The 17,576-nt window shown below is 44.1% G+C and overlaps 4 protein-coding genes across 4 annotated transcripts; 2 read left to right on the top strand and 2 right to left on the bottom strand.

Annotated features, from left to right (window-relative positions):
* Nucleotides 1-2,871: 2,871 nt before the first annotated feature.
* VC83_04318 (uncharacterized protein) lies at nt 2,872-3,135 on the top strand (the record flags this gene model as incomplete). The annotated part of the gene is made up of 2 exons (XM_024467952.1): nt 2,872-3,065; nt 3,129-3,135. 2 exons carry the CDS (start codon nt 2,872-2,874, stop codon nt 3,133-3,135), a joined length of 201 nt encoding a protein of 66 aa, XP_024324627.1.
* Nucleotides 3,136-11,069: 7,934 nt separating this feature from the next.
* Nucleotides 11,070-15,008, top strand: VC83_04316 (uncharacterized protein). The gene is made up of 4 exons (XM_024467951.1): nt 11,070-11,823; nt 11,875-12,241; nt 12,299-12,331; nt 12,386-15,008. The coding sequence occupies exons 1-4, from the start codon at nt 11,515-11,517 to the stop codon at nt 13,201-13,203; spliced, it is 1,527 nt and encodes a 508-aa protein (XP_024324621.1). The 5' UTR covers nt 11,070-11,514; the 3' UTR covers nt 13,204-15,008.
* VC83_04315 (uncharacterized protein) lies at nt 13,493-14,592 on the bottom strand (the record flags this gene model as incomplete). The annotated part of the gene is made up of 2 exons (XM_024467950.1): nt 13,493-14,418; nt 14,472-14,592. The coding sequence occupies 2 exons, from the start codon at nt 14,590-14,592 to the stop codon at nt 13,493-13,495; spliced, it is 1,047 nt and encodes a 348-aa protein (XP_024324619.1).
* Nucleotides 15,000-17,560, bottom strand: SDH1 (succinate dehydrogenase flavoprotein subunit). Its single transcript, XM_024467949.1, has 5 exons — nt 17,435-17,560; nt 17,315-17,369; nt 17,185-17,258; nt 15,581-17,133; nt 15,000-15,528 (listed from the first exon to the last, which is right to left on the bottom strand). Exons 1-5 carry the CDS (start codon nt 17,474-17,476, stop codon nt 15,312-15,314), a joined length of 1,941 nt encoding a protein of 646 aa, XP_024324620.1. The 5' UTR covers nt 17,477-17,560; the 3' UTR covers nt 15,000-15,311.
* Between the last annotated feature and the right edge of the window lie 16 nt (nt 17,561-17,576).

Below are 17,576 nucleotides of genomic sequence, written 5' to 3'. Positions count from 1 at the left end.
CCTCGGGACCAAACCAAAGCCCTAATCTTCGGTAGTTGTCAAATCCAACAGCGGCAATGGCATTGGAGACGCTTCCGGCCGTCCCTATTCACTGCAACAGACCCAGCTTGAAAAAATGCAGTATGAACCTGGCCACAGGCAAATCACCGCGTTGCTGAAGAGTAACCAGCTCGCTTCCCTGCAACAGACGCCCAAATGCCGAAATGCAGGTGTTATCAAATGGGGAATAGAACCAACAGGGAAAAGCAAACAAATACTCCTCCAATGAGGGGCATTGTGTTCCCAACAAATATGCATAAGTGGGCGGCTAGATGTCGTATTGTCGGTTGCGGGGGAGTGACCTGCAGGACTCCTCAAACCCGAGGCCCAGTTCACGGCATGAAACTGGTAGACAAGGAGATTGGATGATGTAGGAGCTGAACTAAGGGCTGCGCGCAAATCGATGGTGTATCTCGCCTCATATTTTATATGTGATCGATACATGAGTTTATGCTGTTGTGCACAAATTCTGGGGTCCCATGCTCGATCCACTCACAAAACTTTTTGAACATTACCTCCGTAATACATCAAACAAAGTCGCCTTGCGTCGCTAGCGTTAGTATGGGTACATACGACCCCTATACGTGGCTTTTATAGCCCCCCTACGCACAAAACTTATAAACATAACCTCCGTACATGACATCTCTTTGTGAAGCAACTACGATCTGCTAATGGTTTCCTACAAACAAACTTAATTTGCCTCATAATCAAAATCAACGATGACAAACTTAGGGATGTTGCTTCCTAAACGATAGGATGCATAGAGGTTTCTTATGTAAGGTTTACTTATTAGAGGAGGTAGGGGATTAGACACAAAGGCTTTCTAAGTAACATGTTATAGTATGTAAAGAATACTATATTAAGTTACGTATGAAGCTCCTATCTAAGGGAATATTATCTACTTATATAGTAGTGTTGTGCCTTATAGATACAGTCCACTCTCGCCAAGATGATTGTAAGGACAGTTTGAACCGAGGCTGACCTTCAAGTCTGCAGAAGTATCTGAAGTATAATGTGAAGACTTCGATACTCGAAGCAGTAGGTATAGTAGTTCAGGCTCCAAAGCATATACTTTATACCATAGAGGTCAAGTGGTGAGACTAACAGGTTGGCTAAGTGGTTCGACTCGAAGTAAGGGGATGCAAAGTAAGTCGAAGCAGGATGTTTGCAAGAAGGCCAAGTAGTATATAATTTGCTAGCTAAAGATCAATAAGAGACATGAGCAATAAGTGCTTATATAAAGTAAAAACCCCTAGTGCCAAATAAGTGAAGGCACTAATTAACTGAACCCTAGCTAAGTGAGCCCTAGTGAAGTGAGCCAATAACAAGAGAGCCTAAGCCAGTAGTCAACATTTGGGCTGATCTAGGTCAGCAAGTGAAGCGAAGTGAGCGAAGTGAGCGAAGCAGGTGAAGTGAATGACATAGTGAAATAAGTACTAGAGACTAAAGCGAATCGAAGGGTCATGACACAAATATCGAAGGAGTGTCATGACAACGATGTCAGATTAGTTGATAACACTGCTAAGTCGATATTTTTTTTAGCACCAATTGATTTTTGCACTCAATTCTCGATATTTGCGATATTGACCTTCTGCCTTTAATTATTGACTTATCCAACTCTATTATGCCTCGAAACACACGATTGCACTTTAACAGCACCATGCCCTTCGACATTAGGCACACAAACAGCACCCGAAACCCTCCTAGAAAGCCTACATCAACTGGTTTCTTCACAAATTCAATCATAGGCTTAGTTAATCGACAATATCAGATAACCTTAGTGACCGCTTTAAACATCTTGACTACTCGACAACAACTAGACAACGAAATCGCCAATGGCCTCAACTTGAACAAATTCTCTATGACTTTTAGCAACGAATTAATAGCCGCGCTGGCTTTACACCTAGTGATATACTTTAAGAAAAGGCGAGGGAGATCTAGAGAAGGCTTCTATAGTATGCAGATCAGCTAGTTCTCGACTTTAGCTCTAGCTAGCTTACACGATTTAAATCACGACATAATATTAAGATACATAAACGTTATAGCGAAGCAGGATCTATCATTAGTTGAAGAAGAGATAAAAGGGCTCCGGACAATTGCTAGGGAGTTTAAGGAGGAGAATATCTATAATATATATGAAACTAGGCTCTACTAGAAGATACTGCCATCTTGAGGACTAGCATCACAATCATTACCTAGATTAAAGGAGAAAAAAACTCGAATTACACTTACTCTTTGTACAAATGCTTCCAGACCTAACTGCTTCTAATCTAGATTATCAGCAAAGCAAAAACACCTTGATCTTTACACAATATTAATATATCTACAATGGGAGCTAAGTGGAGGTGGAATTAAAAGGCTTGGATGAATTCAACAATTATGATCAACTGGCTTCAAGCATTTTATCGACATATTGGCTTTACTCGACAAGTCCTTCTTACAATGGACAACTTTTCTACACACATATCTCTTTGTCCCCCACCTCCTAATATTCGGATCTGTTAGCTTCTAGCTAATAGTACCAGTCGATTCCAGCCTCTTGATCAAGGCATTATTCAATCTCTTAAAGCTTATTACTGTCGACAATGGCTCTCTTTTATGCTTAAATGTTATAATTCAAATCTAGATCCGATTAAGCAAGCAAGCTTACGACTTTCAATTTGCTAGATCTTACAAAGCTGGAATCAACAAGTTTTACAATCAACTATATACAATTGCTTTTGAAAATCAACACTTCTTACAACTCTAATCACTCTTCCAACCTCAATCACACCGACAGACCTTTCACAACTATACGAACAAGTCATTCAAGCTGGTAATATACATGATTCAATGGCTATTTCGAACTTTTTAAATCCTATCGACGAGCAAATCAACAATACAGAAGTTACAACAGATGAGGAGGGTATACTACAGGAGATTTTGGATGAGCACCTTAGTGATCCTACTCAAAATGATGAGCAAGAAGAGGAGCCTAAGACTAACGAGGCTATTATTCAGCCTCTGATGCTTGCAATGCCCTTAAAGTTCTAATTGAGTATACAGAGTGTTAGGATGCTCCCTAAGCCAATCACCTCAGGGCATTAGAGCATTTAGAGGGTGAAATTGAGGCAATTCAGCTCAATTCCTTGGTTTAGGAGACATTGGATAGGTGGATTACATAATACTTGGCATTTCAATATAACGATATTTTCACTTTTACGATATTTACACATGTCACCAATTGTATAGACTTAACGGGAGTTGACTGTAGTTCAGATAGGGATAGTTAGATAGTTAGAATAGTTCTGATTTTTTTAACTATCTAACTATCTACTAGTTTCCTACTATCTACTAGTTTCCTAACTATCCACTAGTTTCCCAACTATCTACTAGCGAGGTCACGCTATTGCCTAGCCCTCCTAGCCTCATAACTTATGAGTCACGTTACTAGAGCCTAGTACTGCTAGCCCTATAACTATAATGTTACGTTACTATAGCTGTAACACTAGGTCTCCCTCCTAAAGGCCTAGTCCTATAGGTCTTGCTAATTAAGGAAATTGCCAATTACTTAAGTAGGGTGATGCCTACTTAATTACTAAGTAGGTTGCGCTGCTATTATATCTTCTAAGAGACACACAAAAATCAAAGAACATCATCTTATCACTTATAGACCACATCGAAAAGAACAGCAACCTAATGTTGCTATGTTCTAACTCTCTTTGTAGTGAACGATCTTGTATTGTTATTACTAGTCATCATCGTTATAGTGAATGTACTCATTGTAATTCCAAATGCAATGCTTACACCCCTTCTCCTGTTGATTAGGAAAAGCTTTATAAGGAAGAAGAGCATCTTAATGCTAAAGAAGAAGCAGTAGCATTTTAGGAACAGGAGGCTCACCTCTACGCTTAAGAAGCATATGCTCGTTACATACGTCTTTGTAAACAGCAGAAAGCTCTCAAAACCTCATAGTGTTAAGATGCTACATCGTGGTCTAGAATCTTTAGACGAGTTAGAGGAGGTTGAGGAATGTAAGTGGCATGAGGCTAAGGCTCGTTCCCTTCTCCTATCTACCTCCAAGGCTATCTCTAGGGGTGATGCTTCAAAGCACAACCTTTTCCCATCTTTGCCTCTTTGCCTTCTAGGTTCTTCAACTGCTAGGATGTTGACAGTGAAACACCTCTAGTAGCTCTAGATAGCTAAGGTTTCCTACCGTTTCCTATGAATTGTCTATAGGTTTATAACCTTTCCATTTTATCAAAAACTCTTCTTTGCGTCCTACTAACCTTCTGTCTAGGATCGCTTCGACTTCATATTTAATGATCTCATTCCCTAGTTGGAGTTCTATGTCTGTCGCAATTAGGGTGTTTCCGACATGAAAAATCAGGTGTAGTCTAGAGTTCTTAGGTAGCTTCAGTCTATAATTAACTAAGCTGACTTTGTTTAATATTTTGAATGGTCCTAATTTCTTAAAGTCCAACTTTGTACTTGGTCATTTTGTTTTGATGTGTTTCTAGAGTAGGTATACTTTATCCCCCTCCTTAAAGGCAGGTTCTATACTGTGCTTCTTGTTTGCATACATAGCAGATCATTCATTTAAGAATTGGATATCCGTTACAAGTTGTTTGTCGAATAATATCAGTTGTTCTATAGTGATCATGGCTTGTTCTGCTTGTAATTAATCTAGTCTTAGTTGCCTATATACTTCTAGCTAGTAGCTGTAATTAGCAAAGAACAGTGAGACTTTTGTTGCTTTAGTCATCATGCTGTTATATGCAAACTACGTAATGTGTAAAATCTAAACCTAATTGTCCTGTTAGTAGGTGACATAACTCTATAGGTATTGTTGAAGAGTTTGATTTAATCTTTCTGTTTGACCATCTGTTTAGGGATGGAAAGCTGTTGATAGCTTATGATTTGTTCCTAAATTTCGAAGTGAAGAGCTTGTCTCTATCTTAGATGATTTCTTCTAGTAGTCTGTTATTGGCTAATAACAGATATGCGAGTGCTTCAGCACCACTAGCTTCTAGATATGGTTGAAACTTCATATGTGAGTCTCTCTATGATAACTAGGATAGCATCGTAATTACTCCTGTTAACGGGTCCTAAGAGGGTGGTAGCTTAATGATGAAGTCTAAGCTATAGATTTCCATACTCCTGTTAGTACTGGTGTCAACTTGAGCTGTCTATATAGCAGATGCCTATTGGATTTCGATTTGCTGCAAATATCGCACTCTCTCACCACTGTTTCTACCTACTTCCTCATACCTAGAAAGTAGTAATGTTAGGTTAAAGGTGTGTGTTACTCCCTAATGGCTGTGTGCTAGTAGCGAGTGTTGTTCTTACACTAGCGGGCATCTCATTTTGTTTAGGACATACACTAACCCTTTAAATCAGATCAATCCTTGTTCATTAATAGCGAAGTCGTCTTCAGTTTTAGTCAAGATTCGCTTTGCACATTCATCTGTTGCGTAAGCTTTCTTAAGACTTTCTTCTAACTCTAAGTTCTCTACAGTAGTGATTGTGGCTAGTAACTCATTGTATTGCATTCCTATGTCTGTTTTCTTTAAGGTGGCTCTAGGTCTTTCTTCTTTTAGGCTGAAGTAGTTGGTCCGTCTACTAAGAGCATCAGCTCTTGCATTTTTAGAGCCCTTACGATATGTAATCGTGAAGTTGTAGGCTGTAAGTGTCTCTGCCCATTAGACTTGTCTGTGGTTTAAAATCTTAGTTGTGGTGAAGTATATGAGATTCTTATGGTCTGTCTATACCTATATAGGGTAGGTTAATCCTTCAAGATATACTCGCCATTGCTTAAAGGCAACGACAATGGCTATTAGCTCCTTGTCATAGATGTCATAGTTGAGCTCTATAAGTGACAGTTTTCTAGAGTAATATGCAACTAGTTTAAGCTTTGTCTAGTTGACTTAGACATACTCTAATTATGAAGTTAGAGGAGTCCATCTTAAGGACTATCTTCTTTGCAGGGTTGAATATGGCTAAGATGGGTGCTTCTATGAACTTCGTCTTGAGTTCTTAGAAGCAGCCTCTGCCTTGTCTGTCCATTCAAACGTGAGGTCTTTCCTTGTAAGCTCTGTAAGTGGTTGAGCTACCTTGGAATATCCTATAATAAATCTTTAGTAGAAGTTGGCGAAACCTAAGAAGGCTTGTACTTCTTTAAGCATGGTTAGTGTTAGCCATTCCAACACTGCTATGACCTTTGCTTAGTCCATCTTTATGCCATGCGTTCTAATGATGTAACCTAAGAATTCAACTTGATTCTTATAGAATTCACATTTCTCTAGCTTAAAGTAGTAGGTTATATTCCTTTAACTTTTGTAATACCTTTTTGACGTAGTTCACATGTTCTGTTAGGTCTTTAGAGTAGACTAAGATTTCATCTAAGTAGACGATGACAAATATGTCTAGGTATTTATAGAGGGCTTCATTCATGAGCCTCTACATGGATGCTAGTGCGTTTGTTAGTCCAAAAGGCATAACTAAATATTCGAATAAACCATAGCAGGTGCAGAATGCTGTTTTTCACTCATCTCCCTTCTTTATTCAGATTAAGTTATAGGCGCCTCTTAGGTCTAGTTTTGTGAATATCTTAGCTCCTTAGAACTGGTTATGTAATTCATTTAACAAGGATAAGGCATATCTGTCCTTAATAGTGACGTTGTTTGTACCCTAATAATTAACATAGAGTTGTAGCTTTTTATCCTACTTTAGCACAAACAGTATTAGACTTCCTACAATATTGATGGTCAAATGAACCTTTTCACAAGGTTCTCGTTAATGTATTCTTTTAGTACATCCAGCTCTGCTGCTGACATCTGATATATTAGTCTAAACAGTAGGCTCTTTCCTTCTATAATAGGTATCATCCCATGGTTGGTGCTTAGGAAGCGCCACTTCCTTAGGGCCTTCCTAGAATAACTGCTTGTATTCTTTATACTCTACTAGTATACTCATTAGTGAGGGTGCCTAGGCTAGGTCACTAGGCTCTATAGAGGTTGCACATGCCTCACGTTAGCCCTAGGAGTCTCTCTCCCCTTCTTATGTCATGTCTGTTCGTTTACACGCGCACTAGCTCATTACAACTTTCTCTTTCTGCTAGTTGATCTAGGGGTTGTGTTTCTTGAGCCACAGCACACTAAGTATGCATGCATGATTGTCCATGTGTATGATATCAAACTGTATCATTTCCTTGTGTCTGTGTAGCATGACCATTGCTAATGGGACCATCTCGTAGGTCACATTCTGTTGTTAGTTGAGATGGGCTCTCCATCTACAACCATTAATGGGTATGGGTCAGTCTTTAGTTGCGTTCTAAAACAATATGTGTCTGCTACTTTCTTTGTCATAAAGTTGCCCGTTGCTCCTAAGCCTATCATAGCTCGGAGGTGTTGCTGTTGTATCTTAGCAACTACATATAGCTACATGCCGCCTATGGTGCATAGCTAGTTTGTACTAGGCCTGTCTTTGTCACTTGCTAGTGACCTACCGTCAAGGACTCCTAGTTTTTTTAGTCGTAAGAGGAGTATCCTTCATACTTGCCATCCCCTAATGGTCGTTAAGGTGGTGGTCCTTCCTCTGCTCATTTCATAGGTAGTTCCGTCTTAGACTGTTTTTGTCTTAAGGCGTCAACTTGTTTGTCGCCTTCGAAATGGATCCTAGGGGAGGTTCTAAGTAATAACTAGTGTTTTTCTTTTTTGTAAATGATACTCACAGTCATCCTGGCTACAGTATTCCCAGTAGATGTGAGAGTGCTAAGGGTGATCAGTCTCTGTCGCATCCACCATCGCCCATTCCTGTTAACCTTTGTCCTATGGTTGTCCAATCCTATGTGGTGTAGATAAGAATTCAAGCTGTTCTAACACTCTCCTTTCTAGGTGTGTAATGGGTTTCATGCCTTCTCTATAAAGCATTCCTATGCTTTGTCGTTATACTGCTCTAGGTCTCCTATGCACTCCTAGTAGTAGTTCTCGACTATAGTTGAATTCTTAAGATTTGCCATCTTCGTAACGCTTGTCTTATAGTAGTTGCACAAGTCTTCCCTTCAATCTTCGAATAGGATCTGTCATAGAAGCTTCTAAAGCGAGTTTTTGTATAAAGCCTCGAGTATCAGAAGCTTTCTTTCATAGAAGCTTCTAAAGCGAGTTTTTGTATAAAGCCTCGAGTATTGGAACCTTATAGAAGCTTCTAAAGCGAGTTTTTGTATAAAGCCTCGAGTATCAGAACCTTTCTTTCTACTCTCCTTGATTTTCTCTTGTTCTAAGGGGGTAAGCGATTCTAGTTCTGATTCTTTGCTTTCATTGCCTCCCTCTTTGGTGTCTTTACCGTTCATGTCCTAATTAGGCATTCTGATAAATGTGGCATTAAGTTATCTGCTCTGTCCTTGCCAAGTGGCATTGAGCTGTTTGCTATACTTTTGTCTGCCATTCCCTTTCTTTGATTGCTTGCAATTTCATGCCATGTCTAGGCTTGTTACAGTTGAAGCAGAGCCGTTCGTTAAGCTGTCACTCCTTGTTAGGGTTGTGTAGGCGGTTTCCTTGCTTAAAGGTAGCATCGAGTTCCATAGGGTCTGAGCATCGGTTGTCTTGAGAATGGTTGTCTCTCTTTCGACCTTCGTTACCTCGATACTTATAACTCTTCTTTAGGTTGTCGTAAGTTTGTCGTTCCTTCTAGAACTCATACAGCTAGTTGTTGATCTAAACTGTATGTTTGATAAGCAAGACCATGTCTTTTGGTTGATGTTCTATACATGTGAGTTCTATACTGACATGGCTCTTTAGTCTATGACAATAGTAGCTAATGAGTGTGTAGGTATCCTAATTGGTTTGGTTGCTATATCTTTGGAATTCTGTAGCGTATGTAAGGACACTACTAGTCTGCTTTAGTTTGTACAGATGGTCTTCTGTGGTTTTAACCTCATCGATATCGCCAATCATGTAGCAGATCTCCTTCTTGAATCCTTTCTAAGTACCAAACATAGTTCTGGTAGTAACCATCATATCATAGGTGTCCTCATGTTAGAAATAGTCCTTAAGGAAGGTTCTACCCATCGAAGGGCTTCCCCTCTAAGGTAAGATGATGTCTATAAGGCGTAATCCTTGTTAGTTGGGAACTTGTCGTCATTAAAGATGAGTATAGCTCGCTCTAGAGCAGAAACACTTCAAGTTCCTTGTGGTGTTACGGCTACAGTAACATGACATCATGGTTACAGGGCCAGGGCCTAGTAATGTGATGTGTGAGTCACAGGGGGCAAGCGGGGTAGGCTGCCATGTGATGGGGCTAATGGATAGTTGCAGAAACTAGTGGATATTGGATAGTTGAGCTATCCACGAACTATCCTGAATATCTAGCTATCCGCCAACTATCCAGATTACCCATGAGGCACGACGCCACTATATAAGTAGATAGTATTTCCTTAGATAGGAGCTTCGTGCTCAACTCAATATAGTATTCTTTACAATACTGTAACGTGTTACTTGGAAAGCCTTTGTGTCTAATCCCCTGCCTCCTCTGTCAAGTCAACCTTACACAAGAAACCTCTGTGTCTTCTATCGTTTAAAAGTCAGTGTTACATGTGGTTGCTAAAGTAAGTGTTAGGCAACTTGATGCGTAGGGTTTCCCAGAGTTCTATGACGACTGGTTTAGTGTTAGCCATGTTTATGTCCTAAGGCAGGATTGCCTAAGATGTCATAGGCGTTAGCGTAGCTGGAGTTGGTGTAGCTAGGGCAGCCCTGATCTTTCCCTTAGATCCTATAGCTAACATGTTGCTTTGTGTATAAGCCGGTACCTCGTAGAAGTGGTGCTTAAAGTGTAACGCTAACTTCTAAATGATAGAAGACATAGAGGTTTCTTGTTAAGGTTGACTTAACAGAGGAGGTAGGGGATTAAACACAAAGGCTTTCTAAGTAACACATTATAGTATTGTAAATAATACTATATTAAGTTGAGCACGAAGCTCCTATCTAAGGAAATACTATCTACTTATATAGTGGCATCATGCCTTACTAATCCTGTCTAGTCTATAGATATAGATCCTGTCTAGTCTATAGACCATGGAGGATCAGTCGCGTCCCGTGACCTCCTTATGACTCACGGATCCTGTCTAGTCTATAGACCATGTAGGATCAGTTGCGTCCTATGACCTCCTTATATCTCATGAATCCTGTCTAGTCTATAGACCATATAGGATCAGTCATGTGGTCCTAGTCTCATGACTGCTTCATGACTTATGCGTGACTCATAACCATAGCCTTTCCTAACTCACATATTCCTCAACTTAGCGCTATAGGTAGGGTGAGCTATAACACCTACCTACTTACAGCCTACTTAAGAAGCTTGTAGCCTACCTACTTAAGAAGCTATAACTCTATCTAAGGATGAAGGATTTGTTACAGCTAATGAAAAGAAGAAGAAACCCTTCAAAGGAATAATATTTAAGAGCCTACTACTCTAATCCGTTCTTCCTTTTTAATTCCAATTCAGTTATCACCTTAAGGGCAATAAAAGTTTCTATAGTAATATTATTATTATTTCTTACAAAATTTAAATTCTTATATAGTATCAAACTTTGAACAGCAGTGGAGCTCTAGGACATGATTAATTCTTATAACCAAAACTGATTTTAAGAGTACTTTTATAGTAAATTATTCCTATCTGGTTTCCATTCCTAGAAAGCAAAGGGTCCAAGTACTAAGCTTATTAAAATAGCTATAGAGTCCTTCCTAAGTAGGCCCTGTTAAGTCTTGTGAAGTATATAGCCTATATACTCCACGAGACTTAACAGAGCCTACTTAGTTTCACAAGCCTTAATATTGCCTACTTGGTTATACTTAAGTCTATTCTATAGCTATTCTACTCTACTATGAATCACTTTATCAATTTGGCCTGTTTTATGATCTAGGGTTGCTAGAGTAGTTTGCTAGGGTTCGCTTACGTAACCGCTTATAAATCCAGGGGTGTTCGCGATGTCGTTCGCTTAGTATTCGGATACCGCCGTCCGTATACTAGAACTCGACTAAATGTGGGTGGATAGAGATGGGTGCATAATCCAATTCTTAGGGTTCTTGGACCAATTTATGTGAGAATAGATCCTATTTATCAACCATGGCGCAACGGAAACTATTACATGGGACATCAGGGTATTTAGAGTATTCGAGGTTGTACAATGACCTCGTTTATGTTTAACTCGGCGACTGGGCTTTTCTCACTTGAAAGACAGGTCACTATGATGCCTGAGACGCCTTCACTCCTCTTTGTGCCACCCACCTTGGAAGGAGCGATTTATGCATTAGTTAGCCACCAAATTACTATTTGCTCTGTGCCTCCTCTTCGGAGTCTGGTCACTAAGATCAACCAACTTGCACCAACCTGCACACCGCACCTAAATCAAATGTGAAGCCCCTGGTGTACTTTAAGTGGACAGGTCCTCCGCAGCGTTTGACAGCTCGACCAAATCCATGATCTGTGACCTTGTCCACGATGCTGCATCTCGCTGGTTGTGTAGGAGCCCGCCGGGCTGGATCATCATCGCACTACCTCGTTCGTGCTGCCGGTGTCACCACAACCAATGCTCGGGGCACGCCTACAGCTGGCTCCTATCGTCTCATTTCGAGCTCGCCCAGGCACGTACAGCAAGCCGCCGCCGCCAGCGTCAGAGTTGAGGAGCATCACGAAAGCAATTTCCAGCTGCCTCAGAAAGTAGCTGTCCCTGGTGGAGTCCCTTACTGGCAGAAAGTCAGTATTTGGAAGGATGTACCAGAGGATAAATTTCTCAACTATCAGTGGCAGGTCAATCACTCCGCGCCGACATCCTCCCCTTTCCCTGTCTAACTATTGCAGATCAAGAATACGGTCCAAGGAGAGAGCAAGCTGCTTCAGTTCCTGGAGGGCGTTCTCCCAGAGAAACTGCCAGCTCCTCGCGATACTAACTCACCACTTTCTCAAATCAAGACCAGAGATGATTTCCTCAATGAGGTCAAGGAGGCTATTCGTATTGCCCCAATGGCCATTCGCATCACACCTCACACCCTCAGTGTGGCTGATTGGAGCAATCCTTTTGAGGATCCCATTCGCCGGCAGTTCGTCCCGTTGAGGGCCTCCTTACTACCAGACCACCCAAAATTGACTCTCGATTCTCTCGGTGAAGCGCACGACTCCCCCGTTAAAGGCTTAGTTCACCGTTATCCTGATAAGGCTCTGTTTCTTGGTAAGTCACGCTATTTGCAAATTCGAAATTTGAGGCCGATTTCTGACTGCAAAGCAGCTACTTCAGTGTGCAATGTCTATTGCCGTTTCTGTAAGTTATAACCCAAATCGGCACTATAAGCACGACGACTAAACCGCATCCAAGGCACTCGGTCTTACGCCATCGGCGCCGACACGGAAACAGTAACCAAGTACTCTCTAAAGCCTACTCGCAGGCGCTGGGACGAGATGTTCGATTACATCGCCTCCACCCCTGCCCTCTCCGATATTGTCATCTCTGGCGGCGACGCCTACTACCTAACCCCCGACCAGCTGTATGATATTGGCACACGTCTCCTCGACATCCCTCACATCCGCCGCTTCCGCTTCGCAACCAAAGGCCTTGCCGTCTGCCCCTCGCGCATCTTGGACCCAACAGATTCCTGGACATCTGCTCTCATCGCCGTGTCCAACGTCGGCCGCAAGATGGGCAAAATGGTTGCCGTGCACACACACTTCAACCACCCATCGGAGATCACATGGGTGAGCCGGGCCGCATCTAAGAAGCTCTTCGCTGCCGGCGTTGTGGTGCGCAACCAAAGCGTGCTTTTGCGTGGAGTGAACGACGATCTGGGGACAATGAAAGCGTTGATTCGCAGCCTGGCGGATATGGCTATTACGCCGTACTATGTGTACCAGGGCGATATGGTGGCTGGAGTGGAAGACCTACGCACCCCGCTCCGCACCATTCTCGAGCTCGAGAGTCAGATTCGTGGCTCCATTGCCGGCTTCATGACACCGCAGTTTGTTGTCGATCTTCCCGGCGGCGGGGGAAAAAGACTCGCAGCGTCATATCAGAGTTATGATTCGAAGACGGGTGTCTCACGGTTTGTTGCACCAGCGGTTAAGGGCGGAGAGACAGTATATGCATATTATGATCCAGAGTGGAGCCTACCAAAGGCCGAAGGGCCTGACAAAGGATAGCGTTCTTATTCCCGGGCAGGTGTTTTTTTAGATAAAGCAGGTGATACCCAGGGATTGGTTTGGGGTGCATGATTTGTCGACTGCCAACTGGAGCATGCAATGGCTGGACCATGCATGCTAGGAACTAGTTAATGTGGCGTTAAACTTTTTGTTTGTATTAATCATGGATGCATGGGCTTCTGCATTTTTGCGGGGTACACATTGCTACGAAGGTAACAACAGTCTGCGGATCGGAGGGCCCTGTCATCAGGGCCTCTGGTCGATATCATTATTATTGTTTATTGTAATATCATCCTAGCTGAAGGGACCGTGTTTGAGGCATTTTTTGTATGTCATCCTTGAAGTGCCTAATAATGGCCTTGTCCATCTCGCGCTTAGACTCCAGGGTCGCAACCTGCTGCTGCAGATCTTCGATTTTAGCGTCCCTAGCCTTCAGCGCCAGCCGAGTGATATCTCGGCCCTTCTCGATGCCTGAATTCTTCAGGGCATAACGATTAAGTAGATGCCGTAAATTAGCGATCGCCTCGTCTTCGATTGGCTGTCCTTCGAGAAGCCGCAGGACCTCTGCTGTAATGTCATAACCTGCCGATCCGCTGCCGCCAGTCTCAACCACAGAACTGAAATCAAGGCGCCGATTGGGGGTTGGTGATGCAGAAGGGCTTATGAGGCCGCGTCTGGAGGCGCTGTCTAGCCTCAAGGGTTCTAAACGAGCGGCGGATATGGGGGTTTTGAATACATCCTCATCCCGTGTTGTGGCATTAGTGGCTGGTGTGGGCCATGGACCTTCTCTACTTCGTATCCTCTTGCTCCCTGGAGTTGAAAAATCGCTCGTCTTCAGTGCTTTCCGAGGTGTCTCAGATGGCCTCATGGATGACGCCCTCTCTGCCGCCTCCACAGCCTCAATCTCGTCTTCAGCGCCCAATGGCCACTCCCCATATTCATCTTCGTCATCTTTGTCCCGATCAATAATTTTGCTATCTTTTCCCGTATCTTGCGGTCGACTAGTGGGTTTCTTCGGAGTTGTGGGCGGTCCCCCTTCTGACCTCGAATTATGAAGCACAGTCCTCATTTCCCTACTTTTCGCATCATCGTCCCAAAGAAAGAACCCGCAAGACTGCTCCTTCGACTCTTGACATGTATAGAACCATCGGCCCTTGTTCAGTGATTCCTTCTTGACTTGAAAATGGGAAGCTGGTAGTCGTGGAGAGCAATTGCCTGCGAACCTGTTAGCCTCGGTGCGTACTCTGTAGGTTGGTGGAGCGCCATACAGCGCCATCCACCATCCACGAAGAGGCCCTTTTTGGATTGCATCTTGATCGGACTACCGCTAAGCTGTCTCCCTCCGCCAGGTTTGGTGGGAGTAACCTGCTCCGTGCTAGGGGAATCCATTATTCTTTCAGTCGCATAATGGAATGCGCTACCCGTCGTTGTTTACGTCGTCATCAGTATCGTATAAGAGATTGGCCCTTCAAGTTTCCCGCTTTTCGCCAGCTATAAATGCTGCATCTGACAAGAAACAAAGCAATAAGTCAGAGTCTATTCCGCGCCGTAACTAATAATTCCCATCCACAATGTCGATGCAGAACGAAGGCGTGGGGCTGGTGGTGAAAGCGTCATAACTTTTGAGATGACGGGGCCAGCCGGGCGTCGGGGAAACCCTATATTTCGCCTTACCGCTGTAAGCGCTCAGTGTTCACCTTCGGAACTCAAACTCCGCTTCAATTGCCATAATATTTTCCCATTGTCTAAATGTTATATAGAGCCCTCTTCTTCTTATAGCTGCTATAAATGGAGCCATTATACAGTCCCTCTTCTGACTTTTGGGCGACACGAGTACCCGTGGGCGCCCTACAGCCTCATCCATCTGTGGGCAAGCCTCTGATTTACTACATACGTGCATTATCACAATGGTTGCATCAGCCTTTAATCGGGAATAAATCTTTGTTTAGTTTACAGAATTATGGCTAGTACTGCTCTATCCATCATTCTTCTCACAGCTCAATCAAATAACAATGCAACGCAACACACCCCAACCAGCACCTATGCTACATACTGCGAGTTGAAACTCATTTGGCCTCCATGCCAACCCCAGAACATCGAACAAAGGTTTAGTAGACACGCTTGAATGGAGGAACAGCCTTGCACTCCTCCTCATCCAAAGTGTGGTTCACGACGGCGCGGTAAGAAAGGTCAACCTTTCCTTGTGGCTTCTGCCATGTGAGTGTGTGCTTTTGCCAGTTCTTGTCATCTCTCTCTGGGTAATCTTCGCGGGCGTGGGCACCACGGGACTCCTTCCTGTTCGCTGCTGCCTCGGCGGTTTGCACGCTGTTTATAATGTCAGTTATCGTCCGGTAGATGATACAAGGGTTAAACTTACGCGCAGGTCAACAAGTTCCTAAGCTCCAAGGTCTCGACCAAGTCGGAGTTCCAGATCATGCTGCGATCCTTAATACCGACCTCTGGGAATGTCTGGTCAACCTCGTTGATTCTCTGAACACCCTCGTCCAAAGACTCCTGAGTACGGAAAACGGAGACATCAGTCTGCATAACCTTCTGCATAGAAGTTCTGATATCGTTGGTGCTCCTTGGTCCGTCAGAAGTGCGGATCTTGTCCAAGAAAGCAATAGAGTCGGCACCAGCATCGGCGCTGATCTCCTTGTGGGGCATGCCAGGCTCGAAGTTGTCACGGACGGTGTGCGAAACAGCACGGCCGAAGACGATAAGATCCAGAAGGGAGTTGGCTCCGAGACGGTTGGCGCCGTGAACGGACACACAGGCAGCTTCACCACAGGCGAAAAGACCAGGAACGACCTTGTCCTTGCCAGCCTCATCGACGGTAAGAACCTCACCGGTGTACTTGGTTGGGATACCACCCATGTTGTAGTGGACGGTTGGGAGAACTGGAATAGGTTGCTTGGTAACATCAACACCAGAAAAGATGGATGCGGTCTCAGAGATACCTGGGAGACGCTCGTGGAGAATATCAGCAGGAAGATGACTAAGCTGGAGGTAGATGTGGTCCTTGTCTGGGCCAACACCACGACCCTCGCGGATCTCCATGGTCATGGAACGGGAAACAACGTCACGGGATGCAAGATCCTTTGCAGTTGGTGCGTATCTCTCCATAAACCTCTCACCCTCGGAGTTAAGGAGGTAACCACCCTCACCACGAGCACCCTCAGTGATCAAGCAGCCGGCACCGTAGATACCAGTTGGGTGGAATTGGACGAACTCCAGATCCTGGTTAGGGAGACCAGCGCGAGCAACCATAGCCATTCCGTCACCAGTGCAAGTGTGTGCAGAGGTGCAAGAGAAGTAGGCACGTCCGTAACCTCCAGTTGCCAAGACCGTGTTGTGTGCGCGGAATCTGTGAAGAGTTCCATCCTCCTGGTTGTAGGCAAGGACACCCTTGCACTCACCGTCCTCCATGATCAGGTCAAGGGCGAAGTACTCAATGAAATAGTTTGTGTTGTGGCGGAGAGATTGTCCGTAAAGAGTGTGAAGAAGAGCGTGTCCGGTCCTGTCAGCGGCAGCGCAGCATCTGTATGCCTGGCCACCCTTTCCGAAGTCTTGCGATTGACCACCGAACGCACGCTGGTAGATCTTTCCGTCCTCGGTTCTAGAGAATGGGCAACCGTAGTTCTCCAACTCAATGACGGACGCCGGCGCCTCTCTCGTCATGTAATGGATGGCATCCTGGTCTCCCAGCCAATCCGAACCCTTAACTGTGTCGTACATGTGCCATCTCCAGTCGTCCTCGTGCATGTTGCCTAACGCAGCATTGATTCCACCCTGTGCAGCCACCGTGTGGGATCGTGTCGGGAAAAGTTTCGAGATACAGGCAGTGTTGAAACCAGCTTCGGCAAGACCGAAGGCGGCACGAAGACCAGCTCCACCGGCTCCGACAACAATCGCATCGTACTCATGGTCCTATAAATTCTTAGTATCGGCGCGACAGAGCTTCGAGGTGCGTAAACATACGATGACCGGATATTGGTTGCCGAGGAAAGGAGAAGATTCTTTGGCACGAAGAGGCGCGTGTGTGATGATGCGCGCTGTAAGGCAATGGGTTAGCTGACTTGCAATGCCTTCAATGGACTCAGTTATATACCAGCGGGTCTGGTAGAGGAAAATGCTCTTGCCTGGGTTCTCAATGCCCTCGCGACCTAAATATTACGGGTTAGCGGTGCTTCCGGGCGTCCTCGGCTCATGCAACAGGAAACTGGCGTACCGAAGGGCCAGCAGTGAAGCGGCGCATAGCGATTGAAGACATTTGGACTATCTTGACACCAGGACCGAGGGTTGTCAAGGAATGTCACTCGTGGGGAAGGAGAACGGAAGTAGATCGCGATGTTTGATGTCGTCGTTGTATT

This window comes from Pseudogymnoascus destructans (genome assembly GCF_001641265.1).
Source record: "Pseudogymnoascus destructans isolate 20631-21 unplaced genomic scaffold scaffold_9, whole genome shotgun sequence".
Classification (NCBI taxonomy): Eukaryota; Fungi; Ascomycota; class Leotiomycetes; order Thelebolales; family Thelebolaceae; genus Pseudogymnoascus; species Pseudogymnoascus destructans.
The sequence above is the reverse complement of the archived record's forward strand: the minus strand, read 5'-3'. Positions and strand labels throughout refer to the sequence as shown.